Source organism: Pongo pygmaeus, chromosome X (genome assembly GCF_028885625.2).
Source record: "Pongo pygmaeus isolate AG05252 chromosome X, NHGRI_mPonPyg2-v2.0_pri, whole genome shotgun sequence".
Taxonomy (NCBI): domain Eukaryota; kingdom Metazoa; phylum Chordata; class Mammalia; order Primates; family Hominidae; genus Pongo; species Pongo pygmaeus.
This window is the reverse complement of record NC_072396.2, coordinates 67,227,341-67,244,237: the sequence shown is the minus strand read 5'-3', so window position 1 is coordinate 67,244,237 and position 16,897 is coordinate 67,227,341. Positions and strand designations below refer to the sequence as shown.

The following is a 16,897-nucleotide window of genomic DNA, read 5'->3' as shown; positions in this document are numbered from 1 at the left end:
TTTTTTCCAATTGTGTGAAGAAAGTCATTGGTAGCTTGATGGGGATGGCACTGAATCTATAAATTACCTTGGGCAGTATGGCCATTTTCACGATATTGATTCTTCCTGTCCGTGAGCATGGAATGTTCTTCCATTTGTTTGTGTCCTCTTTTATTTCATTGAGCAGTGGTTTGTAGTTCTCCTTGAAGAGGTCCTTCACATCCCTTGTAAGTTGGATTCCTAGGTATTTTATTCTCTTTGAAGCAATTATGAATGGGAGTTCACTCATGATTTGGCTCTCTGTTTGTCTGTTATTGGTGTATAAGAATGCTTGTGATTTTTGCACATTGATTTTGTATCCTGAGATTTTGCTGAAGTTGCTTATCAGCTTAAGGAGATTTTGGGCTGAGACAATGGGGTTTTCTAAATATACAGTCATGTCATCTGGAAACAGGGACAATTTGACTTCCTCTTTTCCTAATTGAGTACCCTTTATTTCTTTCTACTGCCTAATTGCCCTGGCCAGAACTGCCAACACTATGTCGATTAGGAGTGGTGAGAGAGGGCAACCCTGTCTTGTGCCAGTTTTCAAAGGGAATGCTTCCAGTTTTTGCCCATTCAGTATGATATTGGCTGTGGGTTTGTCATAAATAGCTCTTATTATTTTTAGATAAGTCCCATCAATACCTAATTTATTGAGAGTTTTTAGCATGAAGGGCTGTTGAATTTTGTCAAAGGCATTTTCTGCATCTGTTGAGATAATCATGTGGTTTTTGTCTTTGGTTCTGTTTATATGCTGGATTACATTTATTGATTTTCGTATGTTGAAACAGCCTTGCATCCCAGGGATGAAGCCCACTTGATCATGGTGGATAAGCTTTTTGATGTGCTGCTGGATTTGGTTTGCCATTATTTTATTGAGGATTTTTGCATCGATCTTCATCAGGGATATTGGTCTAAAATTCTCTTTTTTTGTTGTGTCTCTGCCAGGCTTTGGTATCAGGATGATGCTGGCCTCATGAAATCAGTTAGGGAGGATTCCCTCTTTTTCTATTGATTGGAATAGTTCAGAAGGAATGGTACCAGCTCCTTCTTGTACCTCTGGTAGAATTCGGCTGTGAATCCTTCTGGTCCTGGACTTTTTTGGTTGGTAAGCTATTAATTATTGCCACAATTTCAGAGCCTGTTATTGGTCAACATCTTCCTGGTTTAGTCTTGGGAGGGTGTATGTGTCGAGGAATTTATCCATTTCTTCTAGATTTTCTAGTTTATTTGCACAGAGTTGTTTATGGTATTCTCTGATGGTAGTTTGTATTTCTGTGGGATCAGTGGTGATACCCCATTTATCATTTTTTATTGCATCTATTTGATTCTTCTCTCTTTTCTTCTTTATTAGTCTTGCTAGCAGTCTGTCAATTTTGTTGATCATTTCAAAAACTCAGTTTCTGGATTCATTGATTTTTTGAAGAGATTTTTGTGTCTCTATCTCCTTCAGTTCTGCTCTGATCTTAGTTATTTCTTGCCTTCTGCTAGCTTTTGAATGTGTTTGCTCTTGCTTCTCTAGTTCTTTTAATTGTGATGTTAGGGTGTCAATTTTAGATCTTTCCTGCTTTCTCTTGTGGGCATTTAGTGCTGTAAATTTCCCTCTACACACTGCTTTGAATGTGTCCCAGAGATTCTGGTATGTTGTGTCTTTGTTCTCATTGGTTTCAAAGAACATGTTTACTTCTGCCTTCATTTCATTATATACCCAGTAGTCATTCAGGAGCAGGTTGTTCAGTTTCCATGTAGTTGAGTGATTTTGAGTGAGTTTCTTAATCCTGAGTTCTAGTTTGATTGCACTGTTGTCTGAGAGACAAAATTTGTTATAATTTCTGTTATTTTACATTTGCTGAGGAGAGCTTTACTTCCAACTATGTGGTCAATTTTGGAATAGGTACGGTGTGGTGCTAAGAAGAATGTATATTCTGTTGATTTGGGTTGGAGTGTTCTGTAGATGTCTATTAGGTCTGCTTGGTGCAGAGCTGGATTCAATTCCTGGATATCCTTGTTAACTTTCTGTCTCGTTGATCTGTCTAATGTTGACAGTGGGGTGTTAAAGTCTCCCATTATTAATGTGTGGGAGTCTAAGTCTCTTTGTAGGTCACTCAGGACTTGCTTTACGAATCTGGGTGCTTTTGTATTGGGTGCATATATATTTAGGATAGTTAGCTCTTGTTGAATTGATCCCTTTATCATTATGTAATGGCCTTCTTTGTCTCTTTTGATCTTTGTTGATTTAAAGTCTGTTTTATCAGAGACTAGGATTGCAACCCCTGCCTTTTTTTGTTTTCTATTTGCTTGGTAGATCTTCCTCCGTCCCTTTATTTTGAGCCTATGTGTGTCTCTGCACGTGAAATGGGTTTCCTGAATACAGCACACTGATGGGTCTTGACTCTTTATCCAATTTGCCAGTCTGTGTCTTAATTGGAGCATTTAGCCCATTTACATTTAAGGTTAATATTGCTATGTGTGAATTTGATCCTGTCATTATGATGTTTGCTGGTTATTTTGATCATTAATTGATGCAGTTTCTTCCTAGCCTCGATGGTCTTTACAATTTAGCCTGTTTTTGCAGTGGCTGGTACTGGTTGTTCCTTTCCATGTTTAGTGCTTCCTTCAGGAGCTCTTTCAGGGCAGGCCTGGTGGTGACAAAATCTCTCAACATTTGCTTGTCTGTAAAATATTTTATTTCTCCTTCACTTATGAAGCTTAGTTTGGCTGGATATGAAATTCTGAGTTGAAAATTCTTTTCTTTAAGAATGTTGAATATTGGCCCCTACTCTCTTCTGGCTTGTAGAGTTTCTGCCGAGAGATTCGCTGTTAGTTTGATGGGCTTCCCTTTGTGGGTAATGCAACCTTTCTCTCTGGCTGCCCTTAACATTTTTTCCTTCTTTTCAACTTTGATGAATCTGACAATTATGTGTCTTGGAGTTGCTCTTCTCGAGGAGTATCTTTGTGGTGTTCTCTGTATTTCCTGAATTTGAATGTTGGCCTGCCTTGCTAGGTTGGGGAAGTTCTCCTGGATAATATCCTGCAGAGTGTTTTCTATCTGGGTTCCATTCTCCCTGTCACTTTCAGGTACACCAGTCAGACGTAGATTTGGTCTTTTCACATAGTCCCATATTTCTTGGAGGCTTTGTTCATTTCTTTTTATTCTTTTTTCTCTAAACTTCTCGTCTCACTTCATTTCATTCATTTGATCTTCAATCACTGATACCCTTTCTTCCAATTGATGGAATCGGCTACTGAAGCTTGTGCATATGTCGCGTACTTCTTGTGCCATGGTTTTCAGCTCCATCAGGTCCTTTAAGGACTTCTCTGCATTGGTTATTCTAGTTAGCCATTTGTCTAATCTTTTTTCAAGGTTTTTAACTTCTTTGCCATGGGTTCGAACTTCCTCCTTTAGCTCAGAGAAGTTTGATCGTCTGAAGCCTTCTTCTCTCAACTCGTCAAAGTCATTCTCCATCCAGCTTTGTTCTGTTGCTGGTGAGGAGCTGCGTTCCTTTGGAGAAGGCGAGGCGCTCTGATTTTTAGAATTTTCAGTTTTTCTCTTCTGTTTTTTCCCCATCTTTGTGGTTTTATCTACCTTTAGTCTTTGATGATGGTGACATACAGATGGGGTTTTGGTGTGGATGTCCTTTCTGTTTATTAGTTTTCCTTTTAACAGTCAGGACCATCAGCTGCAGGTCTGTTGGTGTTTGCTGGAGGTCCACTCCAGACCCTGTTTGCCTGGGTATCAGTAGCAGAGGCTGCAGAACAGCAAATATTGCTCAACAGCAAATGTTGCTGTATGATCGTTCCTCTGGAGGTTTCGTCTCAGAGGGGTACCCAGCTGTGTGAGGTGTCAGTCTGCCCCTACTGGGGGATGTCTCCCAGCTCTGCTATTCTGGGGTCAGGGACCCACTTGAGGAGGCAGTCTGTCCATTCTCAGATCTCAAACTCCATGCTGGGAGAACCACTACTGTCTTCTAAGCTGTCAGACAGGGACATTTAAATCTGCAGAGGTTTCTGCTGCCTTTTGTTCAGCTATGCCCTGCCCCCAGAGGTGGAGTCTACAGATGCAGGCAGGTCTCCTTGAGCTGCGGTGGGCTCTACCCATTTCGAGCTTCTAGGCTGCTTTGTTTACTTACTGAAGCCTCAACAATGGCAGGCACCCCTCCCCTAGCCTCGCTGCTGCCTTGCAGTTCCATCTCAGACTGCTGTGCTAGCAATGAGCGAGGCTCTTTGGGCGTGGGACCCTCTGAGCCAGGTGCAGGATATAATCTCCTGGTGTGCCGTTTGCTATGACCATTGTAAAAGCGCAGTATTAGGGTGGGAGTGACCCAATATTCCAGGTGCCATCTGTCACAGCTTTGCTTGGCTATGAAAGGGAATTCCCTGACCCCTTGTGCTTCCTGGGTGAGGCGTTGCCTCGCCCTGCTTCAGCTTACGGTCAGTGGGCTGCACCCACTGTCCTGTCCCCACTGTCCAACAAGCCCCAGTGAGATGAACCCGGTCCTCACTTGGAAATGCAGAAATCACCCGTCTTCTGCGTTGCTCACGCTGGGAGCTGTAGACTGGAGCTGTTCCTATTTGGCCATCTTGGAGCTCTCCCCTTCTGGATATTAACTCCTTACTAGATATATGATTTGCAAATATTTTCTCCCATTCTGCAGGTTGCCTTTTCACTCTTCTGATAGTGTATTTTGATACATGAAAGTTTAATTTTGATGTAGCCCAATTTATCCATTTTTATTCTTTTGGTCTTATGTCTGTGATATAAGATTGCTGAATTCAATATCATGATGTTTTATCCTGTGTTCACTGTAAATAATTTTACAATTTTCACCCTTATCTTTAGGTCTTTTATACACTTTGAGTTAATTTTTGTTTATGGTGTAAAGTAAGGGTCCAACTTTATTCTTTTTTTCTCTCTTTTTTTCTAATTTTATTTTATTTTAGGTTCCAGGATACATGTACAGAATGTGCAGGTTTGTTACATAGGTAAACGTGTGCCATGGTGGTTTGCTGCACCTATCAAGCTGTCATCTAGGTATTAAGCCCCACATGATGCTCTCCCTACCCCCGCCCCTTCTGACAGGCCTCAGTGTGTGTTGTTCCCCTCCCTGTGTCCACGTGTGGTTCCAAGTCTTAGCTATTGTGAATACTGCTGCAATAAACATACATGTGCATATATCTTTATAATATAATTATTTATATTCTTTTGGGTATATACCCAGTAATGGCATTGCTGGGTCAAATGGTATTTCTGGCTCTAGATCATTGAGGAATCTCCACCCTGTCTTCCACAGTGGTTGAACTGATTTACATTCCCAACAACAGTGTAAAAGTGTTCCTATTTCTCCCCAGCCTTGCCAGCCTTGTTTCTTGACTTTTTAATAATTGCCATTCTGACTGGTGTGAGATGGTATCTCGTGGTTTTGATTTGTGTTTCTCTAATGATCAGTGATGTTGAGCTTTCTTTCATATGTTTGTTGGCCGCATAAATGTCTTTTTTTTTTTTTCTGAGAAGTATCTGTTCATGTCCTTTGCCCTCTTTTTGATGGGATTGTTTTTTTCCTTGTAAATTTGTTTAAGTTCCTTGTAGATTCTGGATATTAGAACTTTGTCAGATGGGTACATTGCAAAAATTCTCTCCCATTTTGTAGGTTGTCTGTTCACTCTAATGATAGTGTCTTTTGCTATTCAGAAGCTCTTTGGTTTAATTAGATCCCATTTGTCAATTTTAGCTTTTGTTGCAACTGCTTTTGGCAATTTCATCATAAAATCTTTGCCCATGCCTATTTTCTGAATGGTATTGCCTAGATTGTCTTCTATGGTTTTTATGGTTTTGGGTTTTATATTTAAGTCTCTAATCCATCTTGAGTTAATTTTTGTATAAGGTATAAGGAAGGGGTCCAGTTTCAGTTTTCTGCAAATGGCTAGCCAGTTTTCCCAGCACCTTTTATTAAATAGGGAATCCTTTCTCCATTACTTGTTTTTGTCAGGTTTGTCGAAGATCAGATGGTAGTAGATGTGTGGTGTTTTTTCTGAGATCTCTATTCTGTTTCATTGGTCTATGTGTCTGTTTTGGTACCAATACTGTGCTGTTTTGGTTACTGTATAGTCTTGTAGTATAGTTTGAAGTCAAGTAGTGTGATACCTCTAGCTATGTTCTTTTTGCTTAGGATTGTCTTGGATATACGAGCTGTTTTTTGATTTCATATTAATTTTTAAGTAGTTATTTCTAATTCTATGAAAAATGTCAATAGTAGTTTGATGGGAAGAGCATTGAATCTCTAAATTACTTTGGGCAGTATGGCCATTTTCATGATACTGATTCTTCCTATCCATGAGGATGCAATGTTTTTCCATTTGTTTGTGTCCTCTTTCATTTCCTTGAGCAGTGGTTTATAGTTCTTCTTGAAGAGGTCCTTCACATCCCTTGTTAGCTGTATTCCTAGGAATTGTATTCTCTTTGTAGCAATTGTGAATGGAAGTTCATTCATGATTTGACTCTCTGCTTGTCTATTGGTGGTGGTATAGCAATGCTTGAGATTTTTGTGCATTGATTTTGTATCCTGAGACTTTGCTGAAGTTGCTTATCAGCTTAAGGAGCTTTTGGACTGAAACGATGATGTTTTCTGGATATAGGATCATGTCGTCTGCAAACAGAGACAATTTGACTTCCTCTCTTCCTATTTGAATACTCTTTATTTTGTTCTCTTGCCTGATTGCCCTGGCTGGAACTTCCAATACTATGTTGAATAGGAGTAGTGAGAGAGGGCATCCTTGTCTTGTGCCTATATTCAAAGGGAATGCTTCCAGCTTTTGCCCATTCAGTATGATATTGACTGTGGGTTTGTCATAAATAACTCGTATTATTTTGAGATATGTTCTGTCAGTACCTAGTTTATTGAGAGTTTTTAACATGAAGGACATTGAATTTTGTTGAAGGCCTTTTCTGCATCTATTGAGATATTTATGTGGTTTTTGTCATTGGTTCTGTTTATGTGATGAATTACGTTTATTGATTTCTGTATGTTGAACCAGCCTTGCCTCCCAGAGATGAAGCCAACTTGATTGTGGTGGATAATCTTTTTGATGTGCTACTGGATTCAATTTGCCAGTATTTTATTGAGGATTTTTGCATCAATGCTCATCAGGGATATTGGCCTGAAGTTTTCTTTCTTTATTGTGTCTCTGCCAGGTTTTGGTATCAGGATGATGCTGGCCTCATAAAGTGAGTTAAGGAGAAGTCGCTCCTTTTCAATTGTTTGGAATAGTTTCAGAAAGAATGGTACCATTTCCTCTTTGTACCTCTAGTAGAATTTGGCTGTGAATTCATCTGGTCCTCGGCTTTTTTTAGTTGGTAGGCTATTTATTACTGCTGCAATTTCAGAACTTGTTATTTGTCTATTCAATAATTCGACTTCTTCCTGATTTAGTCTTGGGAGGGTGTATGTGTCCAGGAATTTATTCATTTCAATTTCATTCTTTTGCATGTGGATATAAACTTTTCCCAGCACCCATTTGTTTGAAAGACTGTCCTTTCTGCATTGAATTATCTTGGCACTGTTATCAAAAATCACTTCATTGTATATGCAATGGTTTATTTCTGGGTTCTCTGTTCTATTCCATTGGTCCATATGTGTGTCTTCATGCCAGTACAATATTGTATTGATTACTGTAGCTTAATAATATCTTTTGAAGTCAAGAAGTGTGTGACCTCCAACTTTGTCTTATTTTTCAAGATTGTTTTTGCTATTCAGGGTCCTTGCAATTCCATATGAATTTTAGGATGTATTTTTTCCATTTCTGTAAAAAACCACCATTGTGATTTTGATGGAAACTGCATTAAATCTGTAAATCACTTTGGGTAGTATTGACATCGTAACAATATTAAGTCTTTCAATTCATGAACAGGGAATGTCTTTCCATTCATTTGTGTCATCTTTAATTTCTTTCAACAATATTTTGTAGTTTATTGTGTATAAGCCTCTTACCTGCATGCTTAAGTTTAGTGAAAGCAGGCTTTCTTGTCTTATTCCCAATCTTAAAGGTAAAGCTTTCAGTCTTTCAACATTGAGTATGATGTTTAGTATTTTCACGAAGATTTTTGCATCTATATTCAAGAACAGCAATATTAGCCTATAATTTTCGTTGTTATAAGGGTAACTCTGGCTAACATGAAATGAGTTTGGAAGCATGCCCTCCTTTTTGATTTCTTGAAATAATTTGAGAAGTGTTAGGGGGAAGGGGTGGCTTTGGGCACAGCTTCATCAGACTTAAGTGTTCCTGCCTGCCAGTTCTGAAGAGAGCAGTGGATCTCCCAGCACAGCGCTTGAGCTCTGCTAAGGGACAGACTGCTTCCTCAGGTGGGTCCCTGACCCCCATGCCTCCTGACTAGGAGATACTTCCCAGCAGGAGTCGACAGACACCTCATATAGGAGAGCTCTGGCTGGCATCTGGCAGGTGTCCCTCTGGGACGCAACTTCCAGAGGAAGGAACAGGCAGGACTCTTTGCTATTCTGCAGCCTCCACTGGTGATAACCAGGCAAATAGGGTCTGGAGTGGACCTCCAGCAAACTCCAGCAGACCTGCAACAGAGGGGCCTGAGTGTTAGAAGGAAAACTAACAAACAGAAAGAAGTAGCACCAACATTGGCCGGGCATGGTGGCTCATGCCTGTAATCCCAGTACTTTGGAAGGCCAAGGCGGGCAGATCACAAGGTCAGGAGTTTGAGACCAGCCTGACGAACATGGTGTAACCCCATCTTTACTAAAATACAAAAAATTAGTTGAGCATGGTGGCGCCCACCTGTAGTCCCAGCTCCTCAGGAGGCTGAGGCGGGGGAATCACTTGAACCTGGGAGGCGGAGGTTGCAGTGAGCTGAGATCTCACCATTGTACTCCAGCCTGGAGGACAGAGTGAGACTCCGTCTCAAAAAAAAAAAGAAAAAAAAAACAGCAAAAGAAATAGCATCAACATCAACAAAAAGGACATCCACACAGAAACCCCATCTGAACCTCACCAGCTACAAAGACCAAAGGTAGATAAATCCACAAAAATGAGGAAAAACCAGCACAAAAAGGCTGAAAATTCCATAAGCCAGAACGCCTCTTTTCCTCCAAAGGATCACAACTCCTTGCCAGCAAGGGAATAAAACTGGAGGGAGAATGAGTTTGACGAATTGACAGAAGTAGGCTTCAGAAGGTGGGTAATAACAAACTCTTCCGAGCTAAAGGAGCATTTTCTAACTCAATTCAAGGAAGCTAAGAACCTTGAAAAAAAGTTAGAGGAATTGCTAACTAGAATAACCAGTTTAGAGAAGAACATAAATGACCTGATGGAGCTGAAAAACACAGCACGAGAACTTCGTGAAGCATACACAAGTATCAATAGCCGAATTGACCAAGTGGAAGAAAAGATATCAGAGATTGAAGATCAACTTAATGAAATACAGCATGAAGACAAGATTAGAGAAAAAAGAATGAAAAGAAACGAACAAAGCCTCCAAGAAATATAGGACTATGTGAAAAGACCAAACCTACATTTGATTGGTGTACCTGAAAGTGATGAGGAGAATGGAACCAAGTTGGAAAACACTCCAGGATATTATCCAGGAGAACTTCCCCAACCTAGCAAGACAGACTGACATTCAAATTCAGGAAATAAGAGAACACCACAAAGATACTCCTCAAGAAGAACAACACCAAGACACATAATCATCAGATTCACCAAGGTTGAAATGAAGGAAAAAATGTTAAGGGAGAGAAGGGTTGGGTTACCCACAAAGGGAAGCCCATCAGACTAAGCAGATCTCTCTGCAGAAACCCTGCAAGCCAGAAGAGAGTGGAGGCCGATATTCAACATTCTTAAAGAATTTTCAACCCAGAATCTCATATCCAGCCAAACTAAGCTTCATAAGTGAAGGAGAAATAAAATCCTTTACAGACAAGCAAATGCTGAGATATTTTGTCACCACCTGGCCTGCCTTACAAGAGCTCCTGAAGGAAGCACTAAACATGGAAAGCAACAACTGGTACCAGCCGCTGCAGAAACATACCAAATTGTAAAGACCATTGGCACTATGAAGAAATCGCATCAACTGACAGGCAAAATAACCAGCTAGCATCATAATGACAGGATCAAATTCACACATAACAATATTAACCTTAAATGTAAATGGGCTAAATGCCCCAATTAAAAGACACAGACTGGCAAATTGGATAGAGTCAAGACCCATTGGTGTGCTGTATTCAGGAGACCCATCTCACATGCAAAGACACACATAGGCTCAAAATAAAGGGATGGAGGAATATATACCAAGCAAATGGAAAACAAAAAAAAAAGCAGGGGTTGCAATCCTAGTCTTAAAACAGACTTTAAACCAACAAAGGTCAAAAAAGACAAAGAAGGGCATTACATAATGGTAAAGGGATCAATTCAACAAGAAGAGTTAACTATCCTAAATATATATGCACCCAATACAGGAGCACCTAAATTCATAAAGCAAGTTCTTAGAGACCTACAAAGAGACTTAGACTCCCACAGAATAATAGTAGGAGACTTTAATACCCCACTGTCGATATTAGATCAGTGAGACTTGAACTCAGCTCTAGACCAAGCCAACCTAATAGACATCTACAGAACTCTGCAACCCAAATCAACAGAATATACATTCTTCTCAGCACCACATTGCACTTATTCTAAAATTGACCACATAATTGGAAGTAAAACACTCCTCAGCAAATACAAAAGAATGGAAATCATAACAAACAGTGTCTCAGATCACAGTGCAATCAATTTAGAACTCAGGATTAAGAAACTCACTCAAAACTGCACAACTACATGGAAACTGAACAACCTGCTCCTGAATGACTACTGGGTAATTAATGATCCTGAATGACTACTGGGTAATTAATGAAATTAAGGCAGAAATAAATAAGTTCTTTGAAACCAATGAGAACAAAGACACAGCATTTAGAGGGAAATTTATAGTACCAAATGCCCACAGGGGAAAGCAGGAAAGATCTAAAATCAACACCCTAACATCACAATTAAAAGAACTAGAGAAACAAGAGCAAACAAATTCTAGCAGAAGACCAGAAGTAACTAAGATCAGATCAGAACTGAAGGAGATACAGACATGAAAAACCCTTCAAAAAAATTAATGAGTCCAGGAGCTGTTTTTTTCAAAAGATCGACAAAATAGATAGACCACTAACCAGACTAATAAAGAAGAAAAGAGAGAAGAATCAAATAGACACAATTTAAAAAGCATTAATTCTTTAAATATTTGGGAGAATTCTTCAGTGAAGCCTCTAGCCCTGGGCTTTTCTTTGCTGGGAGGTTTTTGATTCCTGATTCAATTTCTCTACTCAATATTAGTCTGTTCAGTTTTTCTTTGTGATTCAGTCTTGGTAGGTTGTATGTTTCTAGGGATTTATCCATTTATTCTAGGTTATCCAATTTATTGGTACATTGTTGTCCTTATGATCTTTTGTATTTTTGTTGCATCAGTTGTAATGTCTCCTTTTTTGTTTCTGATTTTATTTATTCAAGTCTTCTCTTTTTATTTCTTAGTCTAGCTAAAGTTTTATCAGTTTTGGAATTTTTTTTTTCCCAAAAAATAAACACTTCTTAGTTTCTTTCTTGCTTTTTTTTTTTTTTTTTTTTTTTTTTTTTTGACAGACTCATTCTGTTGGCCTGGCTGCAGACTGGACGAGGCTCAAGCAGTCCTCCAAACCCAGCTCCCAAGTAGCTGGGACTACAAGCATGTGCTATTTTCTAAATTTTTTTGTAGAGATGGGGTCTCTCTATGTAGTCCAGGCTGGTCTCGAACTCCTGGCCTCAAACAATTCTCCTGCCTTGGCCTCCCAAGGTGCTGGAATTATAGACGTGAGCCACTGCACCTGGCCCCACCTCTTAGTTTCTTTGATTTTATATTCACTATTTCATTTATTTCTTCTCTAACCTTTATTATTCCTTCCTCCACTACCTTTGGGCTAGTTTGTTCTTTTCCTAGTTCCTGAGATATAAAGTTAGGTTTTTGATTTTAGATCTTTCTTCTTTTTTAGTATCACTATAAATTATCACTATAATTTATCACTATAAATTTCTCTTTTTATTAACATTTTAATTGGCCAGTCATAATTGTATATATTTCAGGGGTACAATGTGATGTTTTGATATATGAATAAAATGTGGAATGATTAAATCAAGCTAATTAACATATCCATCACCTCATTTAGCCATCATTTTTGTGGCTAAATTTTGAGACACTTGAAATTTACTCTCTTCTCTTGAGTTTTGAAATATGCAATACATTATTGTCAACCATGGTCACCATGCTGGGCAGAAGACCTCAAAAAGTCATTCCTTTTATCTAACTGCATCTTTCTACCCTTTGGCCAATATCTCCCCATTCTCTCCTATCTCAACCTCTGATAACCACGATTTTACTCTCTGTTTCCATGAGTTTGATTGTTTTAGATTCCACGTATAAGTGAGAACATACAGTTTTTGTCTTTCTGTGTCTGGCTTATTTCACTTACATAGCGTCCTCCGGTTCCATCTACGTTGTCACAAATGACGGCATTTATTTCTTTTTTAAGGTAGAATAGTATTCCATTATGTATGTATATATCACATTTTCTTTATTCAGTCATCTATTGATGGACTCTTAGGTTGAGTCCATATCTTGACTCTTGTGAATAATGCCAGAATGAACATGAGAGTGCAGATAGTTCTTCAAAATACTGGTTTCAGTTCCTCTACCCAGAAGTGGGATTGCTGGATCATATGGTAGTTCTGTAATAGCTGTGCTAATAAATTTCCTTCTGTAGGATGCCTTTGCTGCATCCTACATGTTTTGGTATGTTGTGGTTTTGTTTGTTTCAAGATACTTTCCAATTTCCCTTTTGATTTCTTCTTTGACCCATTGGTAGTTTAAGAGTGTTTAAGTTTTTTAATTTCCATATATGTTTTAACTTTCTAGGTTTCCTTTATGCTATTGATTTCTAGTTTCATTCCATTGTTAACAGAAAAAAATACTTGGTATGATTTTAATCTTCTTAAATTTGATAAGCTCTCTTTTATGACCTAACATGTGATCTGTCTTGGAGAATGTTACATGTGCTTTTGAAAAGAATGTGTATTGTACTGTTATTGGGTTGAATATTCTGTATATCTGTTAGGTCCATTTGGTCCATAGACTTGTTCAAGTCTGCTATTTGTTTTTTGATTTTTCTCCCTGATTGTTCTATCCATAATTGAAAGTAGAGTATCAAAGTAATCTATTACTGTATTTCTGTCTGTTTCTCCCTTCAGTTCCATCAGTGTTTGCTTTACATATTTAGGTATTCTGATGTTGAATGCATATACATTTATAATTGTTATATTTTCCTGGTGTATTGATCCTTTCATCATTATATAAAATTCTTCATTGTCTCAGTGACATTTTTTGACTTATAGTTCATTTTGTCTGATATTACTATTGCCACACCTGCTTTTTTTTAAGTTACAATTTGCATGGAATATCTTTTTTTATCCCTTCACTTTCAGCCTATGTGTGCCCTTAAATCTAAAGTGGGTCTCTTATAGACAGCATATAATAGGATGTTTTTCTTAAACTATTCAGTCATTCTGTGTATTTTTATTGGGGAGTTTAATCCATGTATATATTTCAAGTAATTATTGATAGGGGAGGATTTACTGTTGCCATTTTGTTCATTGTTTTCTGTTTGCCTTGTAGGGATTTTGTTGTTCTTCTTTTCATTTCTTGCTTTCTTCTTTTATGTTTTGTTTTTGTTTGTTTGTTTAGTTTTTATATTAGTATGCTTTGATTCCTTTCATGTCTTTCTTTTTTTCTTTAACTTCTGTAGGTATTTCCTTTGTAACTACCATGGGGCTTACATAAAATGTCTAACAGTCTAACACTCTGTCTTAAGCATGTAACAACTTCAATTATGCACACATTACATGTTTTCTTCTTCTGTATGTTATTCATGTCAAAGTTTACATTTATTTATATTGTATATTCATTAGCATACTTTATAATTATTTTAATACTTTTTTAAACTTTATACTACAATTAAAAGTGATTTACCCACAACCATTAGAGTAATATAGTATTCTTTATTAGTTTATATACTTACCTTCACCAACAACATTTATACTTTTTTATGCTACTGTGTTGCTATTTAGCATTTTTTCATTTTCATTTTCATTTCCCTTTCAATCTAAGAAGACTTCCCTTTAGATTTCCTGTAAGGCAGATCTATTGTTAATGAACTCCCTTAGCTTTTGTTTGTCTGGGAGAGTCTTGATCTCTCTTTTGTTTTTGAAGAACAGTTTTGCTACATATATCATTATTGGTTCATAGTTTTAGTTTTCCTTCAGTGCTTTGAATATATTATCCCACTCTCTACTCTCTTCTGACCTGAAAGTTTTTTTGCTGAGATGTCTGCTGATGGTCCTCATGGATTTTCCTGCATATGACAAGTTGGTTTTATCTTACTGCTTTCAAAATTCTCTCTATCTTTGACTTTTGACAATTTGATTATCATATGTCTTAGTGTGGATTTCTTTAGATTCATCGTATTTGGGTCATTTTGGCTTCCTAGATCTGGATGTCCATTTCCTTCCCCAGATTTAGGGGGTTTTCAGTCATTACTTCTTTAAATAAGATTTCTAGTCCTTCCTATATTCTCTTGGGACTCCCATAATGCATATATTGGTCTGCTACTTAATGGTGTCCCATAGGTCCTTTAAGCTATTTTTTTTTATTCTTTTTTCTTTGTGTCCCTCTGACTGCATAATGACAAATAATCTGTGTTTGAGTCTGCTTAGTCTTTTTTCTGCTTGCTCTAGTCTGTCGTTGAACTCCTCTATTGGATTCTTTACTTCAGTTATTGTATTCTTCAGCTTTAAGACATCTGCCTATTCTTTTACATTTTCTGTCTCTTTGTTGAAATTTTCATTTTGTTCATGGATTGTTCTCCTGAGCTTGTTGAGATTTTCCATGATGGATATTTTGAATTCTATGTTGGCTAATTCATATATTTTCATTAGAGTCAGTTTCTGGAGTTTTAGCTTGTTTCTTTGTTCAGATTGTGTTACCCTTTTTCTGCACATCAGAAGAATCCACTCTCACTCCAAGTCATATGGATTGGCCTTGTATAGGAGAAGACATTCACCAGCCAACCAAGCCAGAGCTTCTGTGGGCCTTTCAACCCATTGTCCTAGTTTAAACTGCTGTCTTTGTTATTAGTGTCCCCCAGGCATCCAGAGTATGTCCAGTTTCATCAATGTTCCTAGACAGGTGGCACAAAAGCCATTCCCTTGGTAGCTCCTGGAGAATTTGGAATGCTGTGTGCATGTTCCAACTCTTTCCCCTTCCCAGGGAGAAGCTGGAAACTGGGATTTTCCCCCTACCCTGTGTTGAGCCAGGTACAGGAGCTGTGGTACATGCCTACATGCTAGTTGAAACTGCCACTTTCTTCTCCGTAGCCCTCAGGATACTATCACATGCCAGACCCTTTCAACTCTTGGAAATAGGTGAGAAAGAAGCCAGTCTTTCAGGTGGCACCTGGAGAAGTTGGGATGTTAGATGTGCAGTCCAACTTCTTCCATTCTGAGGTAGAAGCTGGGAATGGGGGTTTCCTCCTGATCCTATGGCACTGTGCTGGAGTTGGGATTATGATGAATGGATGTTTCTGTGTTTTCTACAGATGTTTTGTTTATAATCTGGTTGGTTTCATACTTATCCAGGGTGCAGAAGCCTCTCCATGAGTTGCTGGATTTCTCATAAAGGGAATTGATCCTTGTGTTGCAATTAAATCAGTGTATCCATTGGGGGAAGGAGAGTCCAGGGCTTCCTATTCTGCCATCTTGCTGATATCACTCCTCTCCCTTATTATTTCATAAAACTACATGTGAGTCTATAATTATCTCAAAGTAAAATCATAATTTGATTGTTTAAAAGAACCTCAAGTTTGCTTAAGTCTAAAATGTCTCCTTCAGCTGAGATTTTTCTGCTGGTATCTTTACTCTTCCCAATTATGAGCATGTCCAGGCTTTTTAATGTCATCAAATTACAGTACTCATGAGATTTTCCCACCTACTAAGCCAATATTTTCTTGGCACAAGGAAAACATTGGTAATCAGTTACTCCAGCTAAACTAACCTACTTCTCCCCCCATTTTTATCTATTTGAGGTTCTGGTGTGGGATGTATAACCGCTTTGACAAAGGGCTGCAGCCCAAGCAGAGTATGCTAGAGAGCCTCCTGGAAATTAAGAAACAGAGAGCAATGCTGGAGACAGATGTGCATGAACTAGAAAAGGTGAGGAGAAAAGTCCCAAAAAGAGATCTTCTTGCCCCTTCTGGGTAGGTCCAGCCTGCTTGGAGTTGAATTGATACCTGTGGAAAGCTGACTGGCTGGCTTTTTTATACTCTTTGGCTTTTCATGTATCCCGTCTCTACAAAGCTTTGAGCATAACTCCTTTTCTTACTTCCCAAAATGTGGTAAATATGTCACTCAACTAGATAAACAAGTGAATTTGTTCCCTTTATCTCTTTTTGGATCTGGATGGAATGAATAGGAGGAACAAGAGGGAATGACTAGGGAAATCACATAGCATTTGTTATCCATCAAGAGAATAAGTATAACATCTTGGGTATACTGATAAGAACAGTGCAATTGCTGTTTTCCAATTAGGAAAATCTTATAAAAGAAGATTCTTATTTCCTTCCCATGTAGACTGCAAACTCTGCTTATTGAGTGACCATGTTGGACACTTGTTTTTTAATTACAGGTTACAGAAGTCAAAAAGTATTTCTTGTTGATGTCATAAACTGAGCTGCTTATGAAATGTAGGAATCCCTAAGGG

The 16,897-nt window shown here is 38.3% G+C and overlaps 1 protein-coding gene across 5 annotated transcripts in view; it reads left to right on the top strand.

The window, feature by feature from the left end:
• MTMR8 (myotubularin related protein 8) overlaps nt 1–16,897 on the top strand; it is a 137,847-nt gene that overhangs the window by 112,768 nt on the left and 8,182 nt on the right. For all 5 annotated transcript variants that reach the window (XM_063659972.1, XM_054471897.2, XM_063659973.1 and 2 more), the window contains one exon: nt 16,224–16,350. In XM_063659972.1, the coding sequence (XP_063516042.1) occupies nt 16,224–16,350 (127 nt within the window). The remainder of the gene's footprint in view (nt 1–16,223; nt 16,351–16,897) is intronic.